At 57.6% G+C, this 14,883-nt stretch overlaps 9 protein-coding genes across 9 annotated transcripts; 6 read left to right on the top strand and 3 right to left on the bottom strand.

Moving 5' to 3' along the window:
- Nucleotides 1-70: 70 nt before the first annotated feature.
- FA10DRAFT_225040 (alpha-ketoacid dehydrogenase kinase) lies at nucleotides 71-1,950 on the top strand (the record flags this gene model as incomplete). The annotated part of the gene is made up of 7 exons (XM_025518633.1): nucleotides 71-331; nucleotides 411-571; nucleotides 659-721; nucleotides 782-1,319; nucleotides 1,397-1,687; nucleotides 1,755-1,834; nucleotides 1,920-1,950. Coding segments are annotated over 7 exons (1,425 nt in total), but the record flags the coding sequence as incomplete, so codon positions are not given.
- A 298-nt stretch (nucleotides 1,951-2,248) lies between these two features.
- FA10DRAFT_226856 (SNase-domain-containing protein) lies at nucleotides 2,249-3,217 on the top strand (the record flags this gene model as incomplete). The annotated part of the gene is made up of 3 exons (XM_025518701.1): nucleotides 2,249-2,553; nucleotides 2,602-2,956; nucleotides 3,095-3,217. The coding sequence occupies 3 exons, from the start codon at nucleotides 2,249-2,251 to the stop codon at nucleotides 3,215-3,217; spliced, it is 783 nt and encodes a 260-aa protein (XP_025380745.1).
- Nucleotides 3,218-3,277: 60 nt separating this feature from the next.
- On the bottom strand, nucleotides 3,278-4,566 carry FA10DRAFT_25725 (S-adenosyl-L-methionine-dependent methyltransferase). Its single transcript, XM_025519847.1, has 2 exons — nucleotides 4,242-4,566; nucleotides 3,278-4,172 (listed from the first exon to the last, which is right to left on the bottom strand). Exons 1-2 carry the CDS (start codon nucleotides 4,437-4,439, stop codon nucleotides 3,339-3,341), a joined length of 1,032 nt encoding a protein of 343 aa, XP_025380744.1. The 5' UTR covers nucleotides 4,440-4,566; the 3' UTR covers nucleotides 3,278-3,338.
- A 791-nt stretch (nucleotides 4,567-5,357) lies between these two features.
- FA10DRAFT_257816 (hypothetical protein) lies at nucleotides 5,358-7,074 on the top strand (the record flags this gene model as incomplete). The annotated part of the gene is made up of 2 exons (XM_025519873.1): nucleotides 5,358-5,609; nucleotides 5,680-7,074. 2 exons carry the CDS (start codon nucleotides 5,358-5,360, stop codon nucleotides 7,072-7,074), a joined length of 1,647 nt encoding a protein of 548 aa, XP_025380743.1.
- FA10DRAFT_298921 (NAD(P)-binding protein) lies at nucleotides 6,915-8,747 on the bottom strand. The gene is made up of 5 exons (XM_025524661.1): nucleotides 8,524-8,747; nucleotides 8,183-8,459; nucleotides 8,047-8,106; nucleotides 7,570-7,979; nucleotides 6,915-7,483 (listed from the first exon to the last, which is right to left on the bottom strand). The coding sequence occupies exons 1-5, from the start codon at nucleotides 8,550-8,552 to the stop codon at nucleotides 7,303-7,305; spliced, it is 957 nt and encodes a 318-aa protein (XP_025380742.1). The 5' UTR covers nucleotides 8,553-8,747; the 3' UTR covers nucleotides 6,915-7,302.
- FA10DRAFT_298920 (hypothetical protein) lies at nucleotides 8,743-10,471 on the top strand. The gene is made up of 4 exons (XM_025524660.1): nucleotides 8,743-9,657; nucleotides 9,715-9,761; nucleotides 9,825-10,185; nucleotides 10,255-10,471. Exons 1-4 carry the CDS (start codon nucleotides 8,859-8,861, stop codon nucleotides 10,419-10,421), a joined length of 1,374 nt encoding a protein of 457 aa, XP_025380741.1. The 5' UTR covers nucleotides 8,743-8,858; the 3' UTR covers nucleotides 10,422-10,471.
- A 128-nt stretch (nucleotides 10,472-10,599) lies between these two features.
- FA10DRAFT_264179 (mitochondrial carrier) lies at nucleotides 10,600-12,122 on the top strand. The gene is made up of 5 exons (XM_025520549.1): nucleotides 10,600-10,830; nucleotides 10,903-11,191; nucleotides 11,262-11,439; nucleotides 11,527-11,680; nucleotides 11,774-12,122. The coding sequence occupies exons 1-5, from the start codon at nucleotides 10,762-10,764 to the stop codon at nucleotides 12,008-12,010; spliced, it is 927 nt and encodes a 308-aa protein (XP_025380740.1). The 5' UTR covers nucleotides 10,600-10,761; the 3' UTR covers nucleotides 12,011-12,122.
- A 508-nt stretch (nucleotides 12,123-12,630) lies between these two features.
- On the bottom strand, nucleotides 12,631-13,107 carry FA10DRAFT_25359 (hypothetical protein). The gene has a single exon (XM_025519698.1). The coding sequence runs from the start codon at nucleotides 12,956-12,958 to the stop codon at nucleotides 12,680-12,682; it is 279 nt and encodes a 92-aa protein (XP_025380739.1). The 5' UTR covers nucleotides 12,959-13,107; the 3' UTR covers nucleotides 12,631-12,679.
- FA10DRAFT_264177 (putative guanine nucleotide-binding protein alpha-1 subunit) lies at nucleotides 12,718-14,799 on the top strand. Its single transcript, XM_025520548.1, has 6 exons — nucleotides 12,718-13,097; nucleotides 13,171-13,213; nucleotides 13,290-13,396; nucleotides 13,461-13,711; nucleotides 13,775-14,239; nucleotides 14,327-14,799. The coding sequence occupies exons 1-6, from the start codon at nucleotides 13,038-13,040 to the stop codon at nucleotides 14,460-14,462; spliced, it is 1,062 nt and encodes a 353-aa protein (XP_025380738.1). The 5' UTR covers nucleotides 12,718-13,037; the 3' UTR covers nucleotides 14,463-14,799.
- The last annotated feature ends 84 nt before the right edge of the window (nucleotides 14,800-14,883 follow it).

Here is a 14,883-nt window from a genome sequence, read left to right as displayed (position 1 = left end):
CATCCATGACTCAGACATGCGACTCTCTAGCTGACATACTGCCCATCCCCACTCACCCACAAGGTCGGCCGCATACACCATCTCGCCAAAGACATGGTCGCAGCTCCACCACTTTGCCTCGTTTCCTCAGACGGGCATCTCGCTGCGCCAGATGGTGCAGTTTGGACGGATCCCCAGCCCAGGCACCATCCTCCAGGCCGGCAACTTTCTCGCCGAGGAGCTTCCCGTCCGCCTGGCCCACCGCGTCAAGGAGCTCGACGAGCTGCCAAACGGGCTCAACGAGATGCCGAGCATCGTGCGCGTCAAGAATTGGTACGCACAGTCGTTTGAGGTGCGTCCGTGCCCTTTCCTTTTTGTTCCCACCTCCCTCGCTCGTGCTTCCTCAACTTACATGATCACCACTTCCAAAGGAACTGGTGCAGTTTCCCAAGCCCAAGTTGCCCGAGTCGATCCAGAAGCAGCTGGCTGCATCAGTGTCGCAGAATGCCGCTGGCCTCTCGAGCTCCACGCCGAACCCAACGCTGAGCGAGGAGGCAGCCACGATGGAGGAAGGCAACGCTGCGGCAGCCTTGTCAAGCGCAGACAAGATGAAGCGGCGAGCACTGGCGATAGCCGGCGCAAGCGATGGCGCCAATGGCAATGGAAACGGAAATGGCAGTAGCAGTGGTGATGGCATTAATGGCAACGGAGCATCCAAGAAGCGAGTGCCGCTTGAACATAGGTGGGTGTCTCAGCGATACAAGGTGCATAGGGAGGAGACTCGTGCTGACCGCCAAGCCAGATACTACACCGACCACCGGGGCATCAAGAACTGGCCGCCCGAGATCCACGACTACAACGAGAGCTTCACCCGGTGTCTAGAGAAGATCAAGAAGCGCCACGACGCCGTCGTCACGACAGTCGCCCAGGGCGTGCTCGAGTACAAGCGCGCGAGACGGGGTGAAAACATCCAGGCAGACGTGCAGCGCTTCCTCGACCGCTTCTACATGTCGCGCATCGGTATTCGCATCCTCATTGGCCAGCATATTGCCCTAGCAAGGACATCGCCCTCGACGGCCACGACGCTCGACGGCGAGCCGCTCCGTGTGGGCGAGTCGGGAAGTGCAGGGGCGGCAGCAGGGTCTGGGTCCGATGGCCAGGAGCCGGAAAACTACGTGGGCATCATCTGCACAAACACAAACGTGGGTGCCATGGCACACGAGGCCATCGAAAACGCACGCTTCGTGTGCGAGGAGCACTACGGCCTCTTCAAGGGCCCTCCTGTCCAGCTCATCTGCCCGGAGCACCTGACGTTCATGTACGTCCCCAGCCATCTCAACGTGAGTACCTCTCTCTCATCGCCTGCCGCTCGCTCGGGGCTGCCAATTGGTCAAGCTGACGTCTTTTCCTCCAACAGCACATGATGTTTGAGCTCCTCAAGAATTCGCTCAGAGCCGTCGTGGAGCGCTACGGCGAGGAGAACGAGGACAACTACCCGGCGATCAAGGTCATCGTCGTTGAGGGCCAGGAGGACATCACCATCAAGATCTCCGACGAGGGCGGCGGCATTCCCCGCAGCGAGATGCCCCTCGTGTGGACCTACATGTACACCACCGCCCAGTCCGAGGACCTCGACCCAGACTTCCAGGCATCGGACTTCAAGGCACCCATGGCTGGCTTTGGGTACGGTCTGCCGCTGGCGAGGCTGGTGAGTAGCCAACTCTCTTCGTCTCTTTTGCTATCTCATTGCTAAGTTCCATACCACCCTTCTACAGTACGCAAGATACTTTGGCGGCGACCTCAAGCTCATTTCCATGGAGGGCTACGGCACCGACGCCTACCTCCAGCTCAACAGGTGTGTGCAGCTCAGTCTTGTCCACTTGGCGCTCTGCGCTTCTCTGCCTCTCATATGTTGACCATTTCTGAATGCTCCTGCTCAGACTCAGCTCTTCGGCCGAGCCGCTGCCGTGACCGCTCTGCACACACACCCCTTCTCTTCACCGCATTCTGTAATATATCGCTGTGTCTCTTGGGTCGAATCTACTCTTAAACTCCCTCCCGTGGCCTGGCGTGGCTTGGCTGGCTGTGCATCTCTGTTGTGGACTTCCTTAGTCTTTGATGTAGAAGACGATGCAGACTACGAAGAAGAGGCGCGCATAGAATTGAAGTCTCCGAAAAGCAGCAGCTGCTAGCGTGTTGCTCTCTTTCACTTTGCACTCCACAAACACACGACCAGTCCCGCGGGCTGATTGAGACGAGGGAAGGGGCAATGACTGCCCAGGCCGCCTTGAACGAGGTCAAGGAAGAGGCCAAGTCGCTCTCGTCGACGATCCTCGCCTCGCCTGCCCTCGTGGCCCTGTCCACGCTCGTCTGCGGCGGCGCCTCGTACGGAATCTACTGGCGCTACCTCCGCCGGATCCCCACGGCGGCCCACCTGACGCCCACGACGCTGCGCTGGCGCCGCACGCTCGTTGGCCGATGCACAAGCGTCGGTGACGCCGACGGCTTCCGGCTCTACCACACGCCTGGGCCCGTGCTCCTCCGCGACATCCTCTACCCGGTCCCTTCATCGTCGTCCTCTTCTTCTTCTTCATCTTCTTCCTCTTCCTCCTCGTCAGGGAGCAAAGCCACGCGCAAGGGCAGGCAGCTGCACAGCGACGAGACAATCAGCATCCGTCTCGCCGGCGCCGACGCACCCGAGGCAGCGCACTTTGGCAATGTCGCCCAGCCCTTTTCCAAGGAGGCCCACGACGAGCTCCGGCGCCTCGTGCTGGGCCGCACCGTGTGGTGCGAGGTGGCGCATGTAGACCAGTACGGCCGCCTGGTCGCGACGCCCTATGTGCTGCGTTGGCCCTATGTCCTGGGCCGCACAAACGTGAGCCTGTACCTCGTCAAAAAGGGCCTCGCCAGCGTCTACAGCCAGGCCGGCGCTGCGTACGGCACCGCGGGCCCGCTCGCCAAGCTCGTGCGCAGGCTCGTCGACGGCAGCAGCAGTAGTACAACAGCCAGCCATGGAGACATGTCGTCCACAGGCAAGGCCAAGGCAAAAGCCACCGGTGCCGCGGCGACGGCAAAGACGTCGATCTGGGACACGCTCCTGCCTCTCTCGGGCGAGGCGCGGCTCCGGCGGGCCCAGGAAAGAGCCAAGCGAAAGCGGCTCGGGATGTGGAGCCAGAAACACGTAGAGACGCCTGAGGAGTACAAAAAGAGAACCCGAGAGGCAAGGCAGCAGCAGTAATGGTATTGGCTCAGCTGCCCTCCTGATGTGACTGTACTCTTAGCATAGCGTGACACCCTCTTCTATCATTTGTGCAGCATGCAACGAATCTCATGACATGAATGCGATTTCAAGACAACTGTCATGAAGCACAAGCGACGACGAGGACGCATCTGATCGTGGAGCCATCGCCACCCTTGCTCCAGCGCTTGACGACGTCGCCAAACTGGCGGAGTCCCCAGAGCTGGAGGGGCCCTCCGCCTCTCCAGGCCCGCTCCTCGCCCATGCCGAGCCCAGAGAGGAACTCCGAGAAGCCGGGAAAGACGACGTGGGAAATGTCGACGATGCGGACGTCGCCCGTGTAACCGGCCTGGCGCAGCTGCGACGCATACGTCGAGACGTCGACGATGTTTTGCGCGGGCACGCCGGCCATGCGCAGCGTCAGGTGGTGGCGCAGGTGTGTCAGCAACGAGGGCGACGATGCAGGTGCAGGTAACGAGGGGGAAGCTGTAAACGAGTAGTGGTCCTTGTCCTTGCTGCTCGGATACGGGTAGGCAGCCACGAGGTCAACGAGGGCCAGGCGTCCCGAGTCCGCGAGGAGCCGTCTCGAGGCAGCCAGAAAGCGCTGGCGAGTGGCGAAGTGGTAAGCGCAGTCGAGGGCAAAGATTCGATCGAATCGAGGTCGCGTTGCTTCCAGCGCAGAGAGCCTCCTGACGAAGGCTACTGCGTCGTCGCACTCGATCTTAGTCTTCGTCTCGCCTGTCTCCTTGTCAATGCGCTGCTGGGCCAGCCGGGCGTGCAAGGGCATCGATGTGACACCTTGCAAGCTGCGTGGCCCGTACCGTCTCTGCAGAAGCGCCAACGAGTCGCCCGAGCCGTGGCCCACATCGAGGATGGAAGCGCCTTCCTTTAGCCCACTTGCTTCATACAGCCGGACTGCCAGATTCTCGCAAGCAGTAGGGAAATGCGTCGTGTTCTGATCGTAGCGGAGACCGTGCTGTCAGCAAAACGAAGAAGCATGTTCCAATGCAGATGTAAATCTCACCTCCCAGTCACCCATATTGAGCCAGCTCGTACGAGGTCGTTCGGCATTGAGGGCGAGATGGTCCATGTGCGCATAGCTCTCATTCTTCTTCCGGCTTCCTTCTCCTTCTTTCCCCAAGAGCGCCTGTGTGACTCGCAAGACTAGGCGCAGCGGCAGCAGCCATAGCCACACAATCCACCCTGCGACGAGCCGGATCATTGAAGCGCTTGCTCGAAGGAGGAGGACTAAATGTGTCGTTGCAGGAAGACCGACTTTCCGGGACTCGGAATCCTCTCCGCGCTTGCAGCTAACGCTTCTTTTCGCGCAGCCTCGGCTTCTGGATCAACGCGGCTGCTACGGGCATTCTTTTCCTCCTGGACGCCGTTGCCTGGGCGACATTTGCATCTGAAGACGAAATGCATGCCCTTTGCTTTTTCGTGTGAGCTGGGCTGAGAGGAACGGCAGGCCGCTGCATGGCTGTGAGCAGTAGGCCAAGTAGCAGCCGCTTCGATCGCTCGCGTGGTCCAAAAGTCGCCTCGCCTTTCCCTTTAGCGTCGAGCTATTTTGTCCGATCTCGAGATAATCGAGACCCTTTTTTCCCCCCCCATCTGGCCCCAACTACCCTAGCTCTTGTTCAATTTTTTGCAAACGGGCAATACGCGAGTTGCAGGCTAAAATGCCGAACGTCAACGCAAGCTTGCTATCTTTTTCCCGTCTGCCCGCTGCTTGTGGTGCACTTGCAGCTTGTCAGCCACCGTTCGCTTCCTCTTTTTTATTTTGTCCAAAGGGCCCGGACTTCTTACCTACGACGGGACACCCCACCCCACGTTGGCCCAAGAATACAGAACGGCCTTCGCACAGAGTATGTGGAACTATGCAATTCGCGATTGGACAATTGTGACAGAGTCGTACAGGCATCTGTGCTGATGTTAAAAGTCCCTTTGACCCTGGACAAATTCGGGGAGGCCAATCTCGGGATCGGAGTGCGAAGACGATGAAGGAGGAAAGTCCCCATTTATTTTCGGCTCTTGCCAGCCTTTGAGCTCCCCCCCCTTCCCCTACCCTTCCTTCCGCCCGTCCCCCTTTGACCAGGTGTTCCCTATCAGCTCATCCTGTAGAGCTCGGACGACGAGAAAGATGCCTTCTTTGCTTAAAGCGAAGCTGCGCGAGTACGACACGGCAATCGCGACGTCGCCGGTCCGCCATGCTATTTTTAACCGGCCATTCACGCAGCTGGTCAAAAAGACCGAGGTCCTCCTCGACCAGATCACGGGCGCCACCCTGCCGCCCGAGGTGCTGCAAGAGGAACGCGAGCGTGAGCTGCGCGAGCGTGCACTCACCTGCCGCGGTTGCAAGAGCACCTATGGCGACGAAAAGGGTCTTCGCTCGGTAAGTCCGATGCATGCAATCTTCAGCACGGTCGTGTTGGCTAACTCTGTCACCGTCATTTCCTTGGCAGCATCATGCCCTGTTCCCGTCGCACATCAACCCGCCGAGGAAGCCAAAACCTTCCAGGCGTCCGCACCGTTCCCAATCGACGTCAGATGCCCTCTCGCAAGCTACGAACAAACCGGTGCTTCCACCAACGGCATCGGCCCGGGAGCAGGAGAGACCTGCGATGAAGCATTCCTCGTCCGCCGCAGACGTCCTCGGTCTTTCTCCTTCCTCCATTGACCCGAGCCATGAACAGCCAGCAGACGACTACAGGGCCCACTTCTCGCCCCTCAACGCTGACGGTGATGTTCCCCCTCCTTCGGTGCCGACTCGACGGTTGCCCCAAATCGAAGACCACGATAAGGACCTGCTGCCTCATGCTCGTCGCAACTACGACGCCGGTGCTGCTTCTGCTGCCCGTAGGCTTCCCGTCGGGGCCTCTCCGCCCTCGATAACGAGCATCACTCGCTCCGCTAGCGAGAGTGCTTTGAACGCCCTGCAGTCCATCGTTGGCCACGATGAGAAGGATGTAGGCGAACAAGAGTCGAGGCCCGCGCTCGCACAATCTCCTTCCTTCAGCAACGTTATTCGCGCTGTCATTGCGACGGGTGCCACCGGACCCTCTGGACAGGCCGTCATGGCGTCGACGGCTCCCGACTCGCCGCTAAATGCGGCGCGCTCTTCACCAGCGGACGCTTGGATCCCTCTGCCTGATGAGGAGGCTGTTCCTTCTGCCAAGGCTGCCGCGCCGAAGCCAACTGCCTCTGCTGGCAGGACGCGCAAGGGCAGCTTGAGCGCCCTCAAGACGCTAGCCTCCACGCCGCTGGCTGCTCCAACTGCACCTTCTGCCTCTGTAACGTTCGGCGCCACGCCAGCCACGGGTCCCGTCACTGGCCTCACGTCTTTCAGTGACGCTTCCGTCCCAGCAGCCGTTCAGGATGGAAAGGGCACATCAGCCAAGAGCCAGACGATGCCAGTCATCCGGCGAAAGAACACGAATCCGTTCCTCTACCAACTGTTTGACGCTGCCTCGCCTATCTCGCCTCCTGCATCCCCACAGGCCTTCTTGGCTAGCCGCACGCCGCCGCTGGATCCCTCGACGCCGCGCACCCCTCTCTCGCCCAAGAATCCCTTCTCGAGGCTGCTCGACGACGACTTTTACGACGATCAAGACGCTGAAGAGGCCCCTCAGACGCCTGGAGACACACTCAGCTACACCAGACGAAAGCCAGTGCCTGCAGCCGCAAGCGTGTACGCCAAAGAACACGAGAGAATTTTTGCAGCGGCGGAGCGAAGTGCGCCTGTTTCTTCTCCTCACTTTGACGCCTTCCTGGCTGCCAACGAAGAGCCAGAGTCTCCGACCGCCAAGTTCCACGCCGGTGCCATCTCCCAAGAGGAGTACCTAAGCTCGTTCTTCTGACCCGATCCACTCTGGCTTTTCTACGTTCTTCTTCAAATTCCCCTGCTTCTTCGCCTTGATCTTGAACTCGCTGTACTACTACTCTCTGCCACGACTTTTTCCTCTCATCTGCCTCTGCACTCTCCTTCTCTGTGTATCATCAAGAATTGTCTCTCTTTCTCTCTCTCCTCCGCTCGCGTGAATATCATGTCTTTGCTGGATCGCAATCTCATTGTGCACCCGCCCGCTCTACGCGGCGTCGCCGGCCCTCGCCTTCTTTATATCATCACGCATCTCCTGCGAGATGTACAGGTCTTCTGCCAGTGAGTCGAGGGGCGTGTCCTCGCCGCCAAGAGAAAAGGCCGCGATGTCCCGGTCGCTGAAGCCATGCTGCCTGCGAAGGTACACCTCATCGAGGATCCATTGGGCCCTGCGAAGGAGCGAGAGAGGGAGAAGTGCAAAAGTGAGCATGTGTGGGTGTGTGGTGTACTGGGAGAGAAAGGGGCGCAGACTCACGTAAACTTGCTTCCGTCTTCCTCGAGCATGCGAATGGCCGCCTCGCTGACAATCTCGGGACTTCTCCAGCGCTTCTCTTCTGTCTCTGCATTGCGGCTCACGACCTTCATGGCGCTCGTGCCGATGAGCGTGTATGGCCAGAGGGCATTGCAGCCTACTCTGCCCTTTGTCTCGCCCGCCAGGGCAAAGGTGGCCAGGCTCATGCCGAATTTGGCCACCGTGTAGGCGCTCGCCGTCTGGGCAAACTGGTCCGGCCAGGCGCCCAAGAGCGGGGAGGTCGAGAACATCGAGTAGCCGAGCGGGGGCGACAGCGTGAGGATGTGCGGGTTTCGCGCAGCCGATGCGGACTCAAGCAGGTGGGGAAGGGCAAATCGCGAGACAAGCCAGGTCCCGCGGGCGTTGATGTTGTTCTGCGGGACAGAGTAGAAACGTGTAAGCTCATCGGGCAGCTCCCAAAGTATGATCCTTGCGGCTCACCATCAAGTCGTAGCTCTTTGTCGACGCCTCAACGGTAGGTTTCATATTAATGGCAGAGGCCTGTGAGGAATGAGCACATCAGTTGTCGTGACTTGGGTAAGAGTTGTTTGATCATGTACTATGCAGTTACACTCACATTATTCACGACGATGTCGAGGTTGCCAAACGTGCCCCGTGTTTTATCGATGGCATCCTGCACTGCCTTTTCATCTCTGACGTCGAGCTGGATGGCCAGGCCCTTGGCGCCCGTCCGGCTGCTGTCTCCCAACGCATTGATCTCCTCCACTGCAGTGTGGATCGTGCCCGGCAGCTTGGGGTGCGGCTCCGCCGACTTGGCAGCCACCGCGACGTTGGCCCCTCGTCTGGCAAGAGCCTTGCCGATCTCAAGACCGATGCCTCGGCTGGCGCCCGTGCTGCACCCAGAGGAAAGTCAGCATTGGTCTTCACACAAGTCTCTTTCACTCGATGTGCACCCACATGAAGGCTGTCTTTCCTTTCAGTGACATGGCTGTGACAAGATAGCCGTTGATGTAGTGCAGCCTTCTGTTTCGTCTCGGTGTGCCTACAGTGCCGCACCCGGACCCGACTAGCTAAGCGCTTCTCGGAACGCGGATCTGAAAGAGCGGCCTGTGGAAGAGAAGACGCTCTACGCCTCCACCTCGAGTGAAATATTAAGGAATGCCAATTAAAGTGGTCCATCGATGCCGAAGGGGTGCAAACGTTCGTCAGTGCGAGTGGAGAGCCTTGCTCAGAGGTGGAGCAGGGCGAGTTGCTGAATACATACCATCATCATCATCCCCATCGCCAACGCAATGTTCTCGTCAGTGGCAGTTGTCGTTGCTGCCTTCGTGGCGCTAGGCTGTGCGCAGAGCAACAGTTCGTACCCTTCTCCTCCCACAGTGCTGGGTCCTGAGGATGTGACAGGCGGGAGCATCGAGGGCTTCCAGCAGCCACACCTCTTCCAAGACAATGGCACCTACGGACCCCAGGTCGAGATTATGCATTACTACTACGACCAGTGGCCAATCGGCCTGGCCGCATTTCCCACAGGCGACAGCAAGGCCCTGTACGCTTGCTACACCCGTGGGCCGTACAAGTACACATTGGGCAAGATCACCAATCTCACCGCCGAAGAGCCATGGCCCAACCAGGAGATCAACACGCCTCCTGGCGGTCTGCTGGACGAGAATCTGTCTTCGCTGACCGGGTATTCGATGGCCACCAACTCGACCGACCACTTCATCAGTGTGCAGGCCCTCTATACCGATCCCAACGGTCGCCTTTGGGTCCTCGACACGGGTCGTCCCACTGTCACGTCTGATAATGGTGCTTCCACGATGGCGTATGCCGTCGTAGGCGGCCCCAAGCTGGTGCTTATGAACCGCGAAAACGGGACGATTGAGCGCACCTACACTTTTCCTGGCGACGTCCATTTTCCAGACTCATCAATCAATGATGTTCGTTTCGACCTCCGGCACAACATCACGGCTAGCGGTCAAGGCGTCGCATACATTGTCGACTCGAGCAACGAAGGAAGAAATGCCTTTATCGTGCTTGACCTTGGCACAGGCAAGAGCTGGAGGAGATTGGACCAACACCCGTCCATGCTTCGTACGTTGATTTTCTTCATCACTTACCCCTCCATTGCCGCTGACATGAAACGATCAGACACCTACAACAATCGAGCATCATATGCCGGCATCCCTACCTACATAGTAAGTGGCCAAAAGAGAGCCGATGAGGCTCACTCTCTGATTCCGTCTTTTTCTTCGTGACAGACAATCAAGGGCCAGTCAGAATATAGCAACAAAGAGGGTTTCGACGGTTTGGCCCTGTCGCCAGATGGCGAATACGCCTACTACTCGCCTCTGGTGTCGCAGTACCTCTATCGTGTCCCGACCTCTGTTCTTCTCGCAGACAATGGCCCAAACGGGACGGACGGTCATGATGCCGAACTCAAGGCCTCGTTTGCCGTCCAAAACTTGGGGCAGAAAGGCAGCCAGACGAATGGGTTCGACAGCTCGTCTGACGGTCGCATCTATCTCTTGGCACCTGAGCAAAACGCCATCTTTGCCTTTAATCCCAACACGAGCAAGATTGAGCCCTTCGTGAGGGACCCTCGGCTCTACTGGATCGATAGTGGGTTGCAACAGTCTCTTCTCAGAGTCGGCCACTCAATCTGACTTGGATGGACACTCTTCCTCACAGGCGTGGTTGTTGCAGACGATGGCTATCTGTATGGCAACTGTAATCAACTCCCTCGGCAGATGCAGTGGAACAACGGCACGGAAAAGCGCGTCAAGCCAGGCATCATGTTCCGCGTCAAGCTACCCGAGGGTGCCAGCCGCATCACGACAGGCCTGGGAGGTGCTTAGAACCAGATCTTGTTGAATTGCAACCACGTGGACTAAATTGATGTTGGTTGGCGCGTCAATTGTTGGCTCACCCTGGTGCGGTTTCAGTTTCTTTATCGACCTTCTCGTCTTCCCCATCCTTTCCAATTTTCCTCCCCTTCCCTAACCGCTCTTCCTTCCGCATCCTCTTTCACTTTCCGCCCTGACCGAGGTCGTCACTGTGTAAAGAGGTCTCTGTCCCGTTCTTGCGTCAGTCAGCTGTGCCCTCTCGTATCTCGCGCCTCAGCAAGACAACCCTCGTCAGAACCCCACAAAAGGAAAGCGCAAGAAATTTAAGCTCGGCTCCTCCTCAAAATCGACAATGGCGCCCGCACAAAAAGGCTTTTCATGGTCCAACATTGGCGTTGGTGCCATCATGAACATGTTCGAGGTGAGTCGGCCAATTCATTAAAAGGCGAGAGGGCTCGCGGAGCTTACCATGGCACGCGCTGCCCATTTCAAGGTCACGACGCTCGGTCAGCCCCTCGAGGTGGTCAAGACGCAGATGGCCTCGAACCGAACCCAGACGATGACGCAGGCGCTCTCGACTGTCTGGTCCCGGGGCGGCGTCATGGGCTTCTATCAGGGCCTGATTCCCTGGGCCTGGATTGAGGCCTCTTCGAAGGGTGCCGTGCTCCTCTTCACCGCCTCCGAGATCGAGAAGGTGGCTTCCAATGCTGGCGTCAGCCCCGGCTCTGCCGGCCTGCTCGGCGGCATGGGCGGAGGTATTGCTCAGGCGTACGCGACCATGGGTAAGTGTAGCACAGCAGGGAGGAGATGGGAAGATGGACGGAGTAAGCGAGCTGACTGGAGTAAGATCAGGTTTCTGCACCTGCATGAAGACCGCCGAGATCACCCGCCACAAGCAAGCTGAGGCTGGCATCAAGCCGCCCAGCACCTGGGCCGTCTTTGCCGACATCTACCGTCGCGAGGGTATCGCGGGCATCAACAAGGGTGTCAATGCCGTCGCTGTGAGGCAATGTACCAACTGGGGCAGTCGGTGAGCGTTGTTGCTGTTGTTGTGGTGTCATCTTGTTCTCGCTCCTTGTTCCGTTCTCTGAGACTCTCTCTTTCCACTTGGGAACAGGATGGGTTTCGCACGATTGGCAGAGCAGCCGGTGCGTGCCTTTAGCGGAAAATCGGAGAAGGACAAGTTGGGCCCCATGGAGCGTATCATTTGCAGCTCCATCGGTGGTGCTCTTGGATGCTGGAACCAGCCCATCGAGGTTGTCCGAGTTGAGGTGAGCAATACTCTGCGGGGAGAAAGAATAAGGAAAAAAAAGAAAAAAGGAAAAGATCAAGGACGTAAAAGCTCACACGCCGGGAATCTGCAGATGCAATCGATGGCCAAGGCCGAGCCTGGCTCCAATCGGCCGGCCAAGCCGACGATTGCCAACACGCTCAGCTACATCTACAAGGAGAACGGCTTCAAGGGGCTTTTCCGAGGCGTGCAGCCCCGTATCGCCCTGGGAATTTGGCAGACGATCTGCATGGTCTCCTTTGCCGACTACGTCAAGGAAGCGGTCGCCGCGGCAGCAAAGAAGGCCGACGAGGTCAAGGCCGCTGCTTGATGAACACGGCCTCAATTGCAACGAATCCATAGACTAGCCTTCACAGGCGCTCGCCACCTTATTTGTTTCGTGCAGCAGGAGATTCGTGGGGCTTGAGAATGAATGAAGAGCGGCTTGTGCGTACACCTTTCTTGTCTTGCCCCTCTCCTTCCATCTGCGGCCCTCCACCAAAATACAATGCATGAGAGATAGGTCCCAAAGTTACTCTGTGTTGAGGATGCAGCTTGAGGTGGATGTAATGTGACACTGCAGGACAAAATTGGGGGCCGATTCGCAAAGCACAATTATTGCTATTGCTGCTGCTACACTGCTGCACTACGTTCTAGCAGTAGTATCGCAATAAGGTACCGGCCAACGACCAGCCAATCCAGGCTAATCAGGACTACCGCCCGACGTTCTATGCCGGCCGTCTTTCAAATACAGGGGTGGGGCCCGCGGCCTCTGGTGCCCAAGTTCGATTCAACTAGCGGAAAAAATGCAAACCACCGCCCATGCGCATGATCCGGTTTGTATCGAACAGCCCTGTATTGGGAATTTCAGAAATGGGCATTTTGAGTTCAATGCGAAGCATCATAGTCCGTTTAGTTTCCCTTTCTTTTCTGGCTGCACAACGGTGCGGTCTCTTGCTAACCACTTTCGTCGTTCGTTCTGTCCCCTTGTCCACCTGGTTCACCTGTCTGTCCTTTGACCTGTCAGCACCGCGCGCCCTCGTCTCCTCCCCTCCTCTCGCCGCTCGCTCGTTCGCTCTTGGCTCACCCTCTTTTCATTGGCGCCACGGCTAGGCCCCTTGTCAGGACAACTGTCGCGACTCGATCGACGCACGCTGGCTGGTGACGCCAGCGAGGATATTCCAAGGAACCAGAAAGCAAGGACAATTACGCCTAACGGCGTTTCGCAACGTCTATCTCTATCTGCCTCCGTCCACGCCCGCCTCGACGGCTTTCCCATTCACGCCTCGCCCTACATTCCGAAGGGGCTGCATCGATTGAACCCGGTGGGCAAAAGGGGGTAGCAAGTGACCGCCAACATGGGTTGCGGACCTTCAAAAGAGGACAAGGAGGGGGCGGCCAGGAACGAGGAGATCGAGGTGATTTCCCCTGCTCGGTCCCGGGTCTCTCCTACCTTCTACTGATGCTCAAGTGATCCTTACCTTCTCCCAGGCACAACTCAAGAAGGACAGGCTCGCGCAGAAAAATGAGATCAGTGAGTCTGCACTTCTCTCGCCTGACCCCACTTTGCGAGCTCACCGAAGACCGTCTCCTCCTTTCCCCCTCTGCAGAGATGCTGCTCCTTGGCGCGGGAGAGTCAGGAAAATCAACAATCCTTAAGCAGATGAAGCTCATCAACCTGGGGTCCTACACACCGGACGAGAGGGAGTCGTACAAGGTATGTGGAGCAGCCGGGCTCGCAGGTAGAAGGAAACTGACCCGGGCATCTTGTGATCGCGCAGGAAATCATCTTTTCCAACACACTGCAATCGATGCGAGTCATCCTCGATGCCATGGAATCGCTCGACATCCCCGTCGAGAACGCAGACAACAACCGAAGGGCCGAAGTGATCCTTAGCCTCCCACCACAGATCGACGCCGAGAGCTTGCCGAGGCACGTCGCCGATGCCGTCGATGGCCTCTGGCATGACCGTGGCGTCCAGACCTGCTTCGCCAGGAGCAGAGAATTTCAACTCAACGACTCGGCTTCCTAGTGAGTACGCATCGTGCCTTTGCTCTGCTGCGACGCAGATCGCTGACGATGTGTCGACTAAAGCTACTTTGACTCGATCCAACGAATGGCCTCGCCAAATTACTTGCCGACGGACCAGGACGTGCTGCGATCGAGGGTCAAGACAACGGGAATCACAGAGACACACTTCCAGATCGGTGATCTCAAGTACAAGGTCTTTGACGTCGGTGGACAGCGGTCAGAGCGAAAGAAGTGGATTCACTGCTTTGAAAACGTCACTGCCATCCTCTTCCTCGTCGCCATTTCCGAATATGACCAATTGCTGTACGAGGACCAGAATGTGAACCGGATGCAGGAAGCCTTGACGCTCTTCGACTCGATCTGCAATTCGCGTTGGTTCGTTCGAACCTCAATCATCCTCTTCCTCAACAAGATCGACCTCTTCAGACAGAAGCTGCCGACAAGCCCCATGTCCGACTACTTTTCAGATTACACTGGTGGCCAAGACTACGATGCGGCGTGCGAGTACATTGTCAACCGCTTCGTCAGGTGAGTCTTCTTTTCCTTGCCGCTCCTCTCAATGACCGCGAGATCTGACACCTCTTCACCGCCTTCTTTTCTTCTCAATCTTCACAGCCTCAACCAGAGCGACTCCAAGACCATCTATTCGCACTTCACGTGTGCAACCGATACCAATCAGATCAAATTCGTCATCTCAGCCGTCAACGATGTCATCATTCAGGTGAACCTCAAGTCTTGTGGACTACTGTGAGCGTCAATCGCCTCGTTACAGCCTTCCGCAGGGTTCATGTTGTTCACCCCGAGTGTCAATCTCTCTCTCTCTCTCCTCTTTCAACCCCCTTCAATATAACAATGCCATATACCGACCGACCGACCGACTGCTGCTTTTGGACCTGTGTTGCCGTCATTCGACTTCCTCGCCCTCCATCCTATCTCGACTTTCGCCACGCTCAGGCTCTGAACGTTGATCCGCCAAGCTCGTTCTCGCCTCCTGCCAGCAACTTCGTCATGATCAACCCATCAGACAATCATGTGAATGGCGGAAATCGAGGGTCGATGAAATTTACTTCTTGGGCGCCCTCCGATCTGGGCTCTCCTCCCACTAATCTAGATCCTGTCCAAAAAGAGGCGACTCTCGAAGGCCTTGTCAAAGGCAATCAAGGCACTTACAT

The sequence above is a fragment of the Acaromyces ingoldii genome (genome assembly GCF_003144295.1).
Source record: "Acaromyces ingoldii strain MCA 4198 unplaced genomic scaffold FA10scaffold_1, whole genome shotgun sequence".
Lineage (NCBI taxonomy): Eukaryota > Fungi > Basidiomycota > Exobasidiomycetes > Exobasidiales > Cryptobasidiaceae > Acaromyces > Acaromyces ingoldii.
Note: the sequence above shows the minus strand (reverse complement) of the source record. Positions and strands in the feature narration are given on the sequence as shown.